Raw genomic sequence first — 6485 nt, forward strand, 5'->3', positions numbered from 1 at the left:
CATGCAGACCTCAGTTCTTTTTTTTGGAGCACTCAAAATCACATCAGAAAAGCTCTTCTGGGTCACACTAATTGTCAGTCTGACCCATATTCTGCCTTCAGTAGCACAATGGGAAATACCAAGCAAGGGCAAGGTTTAACAGCTGCTTTACCAACACCTGCCTACCTATTCACATCCTCATAAACAAAAGAATAACTTAAAATAATCCCTGGCAATAAAAGGATCAACTTTTATTTGCATAAATGTCTTCAGAACTTATTTTCAGGATAAGTAAGATATGAGAAATAAAAAGATGATAATAGTTATAATCCCATCTCACTCATTTAGCATTCTAATAACTGCTAGCAGCAGGATGTATTTTACATATCCTACACAATGAAATTATTTCAGAAATAGGCGATAAAGACTTCTTGAACTCGAGCTTTTGAACTTTTTGAACACCACATCCAATCACAAAGAAAACTTTTTCTCAGCCAGAACTAAGTAGACATGAGGTGAAAAATCTACTTTGGTGTCCGTACTATAGACAGTCTTAACTTAAGAATGATTCCAACTGAGTGAAAGAAAAAGGAAAGCAGATAGGAAACTACTACAGCAATACAACTCTTTAATATGAGAGAAAGGCATTTCAACGCTGCAGCAAAAAGGTTTACTTATTACTGCCATTTGAATCAGTAATAATGTACTGTACCAAGAAAGGGGAGGACAGAAGGGAGTGGTGGGAAGGGCAATGCTTGCTAAATTTTGCTTCCAAGTCTTGAGGAATTTTGACTCCCAGCCCCATTTTCCAAGATAGCGATCATCAAAACCATGTATTCAGAGCTTGGGTTCACCAAAACAAACATTAAGTGATTCACTTCAGGAATGCAAGTGGATCCATTTAGGCTCATCAAAATCTACCGGCTATCTGGATAAATGAACTTACGTAACGCTTCACACAGGGAAGCTGAGCAGTTCCCGATTCCCTTTACCTGTACAGATACATGAAAAGTGAAAAACAAGAGCACCTTTAAGCATGGAGTCACTAAACAAACCCAGCAGATGACTCTCACTCATTGCGAGAACGCAGCTACAGGATAGCTGCAGTAGTAAAGGCAATGACGGCTGAGGAACAGAAAAGAATGGGTAGAGCTTCATCTCATCATCTGCGTAGCTGCCTCGTGTTACCTTCTGCAGACAGGCTCTTCAGTTTTAATGACAACCAGGCTCAATGACAAGGAGTCACTGCAACCACTGATTACAAGCCACCTTACCTGATGTTTATCATGTAGTAAGTATCCTGACAACTGTTAACTTACTAATTTCCCTTCCCATATTTGTATGTGTGCAGTGTGCAACTATGAATGTCTCTGGCAAACCCGGTAAGCCCAGAAGCTCATTTGATTGTATTTTACTTACAAGAAGTTACTTTTAAAGAGTCAGTCCAAGCTTTATGTACGTTAGACAGATGGGACTGATACAAGCTTCAAGCAGACCAAATCAGCTGGTTTGTCCAATCAACTGCTTTTTAGTAGGATTGTCCAAAGTATCAATTTGTCACTAAATATTTTAGAAAGATGAAGGAAAGGATTTTTTGGTGTATATGATAAAAACAAATAAACAAAACGTAGTTTTCCCCACAAAAATCCCAAGCACTTGCTTTCATACCCCAAACTCTTGTGTAAGATTTTGCTAGCTGTCATGCTGAGCAAATGTAAATAAATTAGGTCTGCTAGGGAAAGATGATGAGATGTCCTGGCCTGCACCACTCCAGGTAACAGATGAGAGTATTTAGTTTCAACTTGCTTCTGTCAGATACACAATGTTCATTTCCTCCCTTCCTGGCTCTACTGGCAGCATCTGCAAGCAGCAGTAAGTAGCCACACTGAATTCTGAAAATATTAATCATCAGGAGAAAGCCATTTTTAAGTTTCTTGGCTCATGGTTAGTTGTAGATGATGCAAATTGTGATCTATTGCTTGAGACACCTATAAGAGGTAAATGTAATGTTAAAAGGCACATGGACTCCTTTATTTTTGCTGCAAAAAAAAAAAAAAGCAAGGTTTAGGGCAAGCACTGAAGTTGGGTAGCTTTTATTTAGCTTCTGTCCTGTAAAAAAGAACCATGTTAAGCCAGAGAAATTCATTACTGTGGCAGGAAAATATGTTGTGTAAGTAGTAAGTAGAATAGCACCAGACTTAGCCTGACTCTAAAACTGTTCCCACAACATTCTCGCAATTATAAATGCCAGAGATCAGTCTCAACTTAGTAACAAAAAACTGGCAGCAAGGCTGGATGAAAAATCACGTTTAAGAATTATCCACCAGAGATTCTCTATCAAATGGAAAGAATGTACAGTTCAAGGTTCAAGAACCAGTATTTTCAGTCATACTGGCCAAGGTTCCAGAGAACCAATTGCAAGCTCCACAGGGTTTGAAAGCATTTCGGTAGACAAAATTACAATTTGAGATTATTTTGACAAGTGGAAGAAGAGGTCTGAATATAGGATGCAGTTATGTAAGTATAGCTGCAAAGCAGGAACCTACAACCACACAATTACAAGATGGGAACAACTGAGTAGGCAGTAGTTCTGCAGAGAAGAAGATATGGAGCTTTAATGAATCACTGATTGAGTGAGTCAACAATTCTAGGCTGTTGCAAAAATGACAAACATCATATTCTAGTGAATAAATGAGATTGTTAAGGGTTGGAAAGATGAAGTCATTTTTCACATATACCCTGTACTGCTAAGCATAAAGTGGGACCATTACATCAAGATTTAATTACAGAATTCATGCAGAACAAGACCACAGAAAAGATGGAGGGAGGAAATTAAAAGCCCAAAAAAAGCCCAACTTAAAAAAAATTAAGCTGAAAAAAACTCCATGTTTCATCTGAACAGCAGAACAGAGAGCAGATACTGTTTTTGTTATGTGAAAGGTGTTGCACAAGTAAGGCACCTACTGCCCTCACATCCTCCAGGAATACGACAAGGAAGAAATGTGTTTACAGTGTGGCAAGAAACATTTATGCTCTTTTAATATCTAGAGATAAATAAGGATCAAATTGACTACCAGACATGCCACCAAATCTCTGTAATTACAGACTTTACTAAAAAACCAAAAGGATAAACAAACATCTGTCAGGATTGATATATATTTAGCTCAGCCTCTTTACGACAGTGGACAAATAAGAGCTTTTCCAGCTAAATTTTCTGTGACTTCAGTAGAATGAGAAGAAAAAAACCTCACATTCCAAAACGACATCCACTTCTGTTATTTTATAACAGAGCATACAGAACAACACGTGTTGTTCAAATCACATATCAAATCACACAATGCCATCAACACAGTTGAATTATTTCTTTGGAAAACAGTTTTTCTGAATTGAAGCGGTTAACTCCCAGCATTGGGAGTTAATCCTGAAAATGAGTGCTCACAGAATTTATTTGTAAGGTCAGACATTCCTTCTCAGTTACTACAAGCTGTGCCACCTACCTTTGGTTGTCAGAAAACATTTTATTTGACCTGTTCTAACATTTCCTTGAAGAAAATACCAAGCCACAAAACCCCACTCTTCCTTAATGCATATATACAAGTGCTGTACTCAACTGTCACTGTTTAAATTAAAAAAAAACAAAAAACAACAACAACAAAAAAAAACCCACTAAGGACAAAACAACTCTTCGTCCCAACTGTTCTTCATACAAGATGCCTTCAAGATGACTGTTAGTATACTCCTAAATTAATAAGACAGTTTACAAGTAAGACAACTCACTTTGACTTGCCTGTGCTGTGAGCCAGACTGTTCTCACAGTTCCTTAGAGCATAACAACAACACTCCATTGGTGCCAGTTCCTGGATGTGCGTAGCAATCATCAAACACAAAGTTACTACTAAGCCTTAAGGAATGGTACCCATTCCAATTTTTGTCTTCGAGGACATTCCCTTCACATAGTCAAGCTGTGTGTACAATTCTGCCCATGCACTCTTAAGAACACAAAATACATCCCCTGGACCTAACAGATGTACCCATTTGATACAACAAGATGAATGCACTGAAGGCTTACAAGATCACAACAATTTACCATTTTCATTAATCAAAATCAATAACAGTCATTTCTTTCAGAGAGGATGGAGAAAAAAATCCTCCACCTCTCACACCTTCTTAAGGAATTCCAGTATCTCAAGGATTAAAAAAGAAATAAGATCTGGCACCCATTAGCACACGAACAATCCGTTAATTCCTTTATATGAATGCATGCAGCAGTTGCTCATAGGAGACACCTCTGAGGTTGTGACCTACTCTAAAGAACTAAAACTGGTAGTTGAAAATTCCCAATCCCGACAAACTTCCTTCCTTCGTAGGAAAGGCGAAGGTCAGTTCTTCTATTTTGCTCCAAGTATAAAGGAAGCATTTGTATTCCAAACATGCAACTCCTGTATACTGGCGTTCCCTGCTTTAGTAACTAACTCTTCTTTGCAGCCATTTGAGATACTAATCAAATTCAAGACTAGTGAGATCAGAAATGCTACGATTGTGTTTGTTTACCTTTTCCTATCTCACATTATGGCATTATTTGAGGTCCGAAGGAGCTACTACCTCTTCTAGTGACATTTCTCTGGTGTGTCTGAACCACCACAGTAACCAAGAGCTAAGGAATGTGTTCTGGATCACCCTATCCATACACTATTAACCGAGAAGCACCCTGCAAGTTGCTTTACACATGCAATAGAAACTCACCCAATATAAACTGAGACATTTCAGCTGCGGGCTGAGCATTTGTCCAACTCCAGCAGCAAAAGCCTTTCAGGGTTTCAGAGCACTGAGTTATGTAATTGCCAAAGCGCTACGCACCCAACCAGCCACAAGCAGAGCCTACAGAGCTGAGCTAAACAGAAAATGATGGCTCAAGATCTGGAACCAAGGATTTTTAAGAACTTGCATGACTCCTGTTTCAACTCTTACGTCTACAGAGCTGACAAAGCCCTATATAAGAGCATAATATCCTTATCCAGTTTTTACAACAGAAAACAAGCAATATTTATTGGCAATTTTTAATATGAAAACAATACTTTGATTTCTTACATGATGAATATGCATTTTTGTTCAACAGCCACTAAACGTAGTAAAACTGCACTAGATTTAGCCACCTTGAAACTACCAGCTTTCTGCAAGCCCCACTTTTTCCACTATTTCCCAGAAGCACAACGAAGGTACACCTTAAGCCTTGCTGAAATACATTAAACAGTGCTCTGGCCTAAATTCAAAAGCTTGAAAGCTCCATTAGAAAAAACATTTTCCTGTTATTCCATACAGAATAAGCGTAAAGACACTGATGGCTAACATTGAAGCCAGCTTTTAAAGAAAATCTGTGTTATTAATCCAAAGAAATTGAACCATTCACATACTACAGCTGTAAAAGAAAAGCAACAAAATACAGTTTGGTAAATTTCCAAGATGTCTCCCTCAGAAGACCTCTGTAAGTGTGATATTCCTCAATAAACAACACCATTTCAAGCATCGAATAATAGCTCTGGTATTCGCTGGTCCGGGGTGTCAAAGCAGCACGAATGACGCCTCCCGGAGGCATGGCAATCACTGCCATTTATTCTCGCAGACAGGAAGGGTGAGCCTGCCGCGCTCTGCAGGCCGAGAACTGGCATTAAACGCTTTTCTCCTCAATCCTTTTTACTGCTTAACCACCCCAATGGCTACGGGCTGCTGTCACACGTCAGAACCACAGCACGCATCCCTTTCCACTGCTAGCCCCTAACTCAGCCCTCAGAAGGACAAACACAGATTACTGGTGGCTTTGTTTTGCCTTCTAGAAAACCGTGAGCCTGGAAGGAAAACAAAACAAAACACAATCTAGAGAGCTCAACTCCTAAAATAAGACTATATTACCTCTAAAACGCAAAACAGCGGCAACAACAAGACTCAAGGACGGACGAACGTTACCCGACGAAGCCCACGGGTAACAAAGCAGCGGGGTGAGGAGCAGCGCCGCAGCCCCCGGCCCGGGCAGGGCCCGCAGCCCTGGGCAGACGCATCAAAGGAGGAGAGAAGAGACACCGCCTACCTGTCCCGAAGGCTTTGGCCACCAGCCAGGCGAGATTACAGGCGATTTTCGCTCGGGAAAAATCATAATGGTCGAAGGGTTTGATGGCAGGAACAATGAAAGTCTTCTTCATCTCCTTGGTGTCCGCGGCATCCCCCATCTTCCCACGGGACCCTCGGCGATCCGAACTCACATGATTCCTCCTCCTCGCCCCGCGGCCGGGCGGCACAGCCGCGGCACGGCGGGAGCAGCTGAGGCGGCGCGGTGCCGGAGCCCAGCTGTCCGCTCCGGGGCCGCCGCCTCCCGCCTTCCTCCGCACAGGAATGTGGCGGAGCCCGCCGTCCTCCTCCTCCTCCGGCCCTTTGTCTCCCCGCGCTCACGCCGCCGCTCCCCGCAGCCCGAAAGCGGCCTCGGCCCCCGCTGCCCGGTGGAATCCCTCCGGCGG

General features: G+C 41.5%; 1 protein-coding gene across 4 annotated transcripts in view; it reads right to left on the reverse strand.

The window, feature by feature from the left end:
* Positions 1-6309, reverse strand: part of CAMSAP2 (calmodulin regulated spectrin associated protein family member 2) — a 72255-nt gene extending 65946 nt beyond the window's left edge. For all 4 annotated transcript variants that reach the window (XM_052666969.1, XM_052666967.1, XM_052666965.1 and 1 more), the window contains exon 1: positions 6062-6309. In XM_052666969.1, the coding sequence (XP_052522929.1) occupies positions 6062-6200 (139 nt within the window). In that variant the 5' untranslated portion in view covers positions 6201-6309. The remainder of the gene's footprint in view (positions 1-6061) is intronic.
* Positions 6310-6485: the final 176 nt, after the last annotated feature.

Source organism: Tympanuchus pallidicinctus, unplaced genomic scaffold, assembly GCF_026119805.1.
Source record: "Tympanuchus pallidicinctus isolate F22 unplaced genomic scaffold, pur_lepc_1.0 scaffold7, whole genome shotgun sequence".
Taxonomy (NCBI): Eukaryota; Metazoa; Chordata; class Aves; order Galliformes; family Phasianidae; genus Tympanuchus; species Tympanuchus pallidicinctus.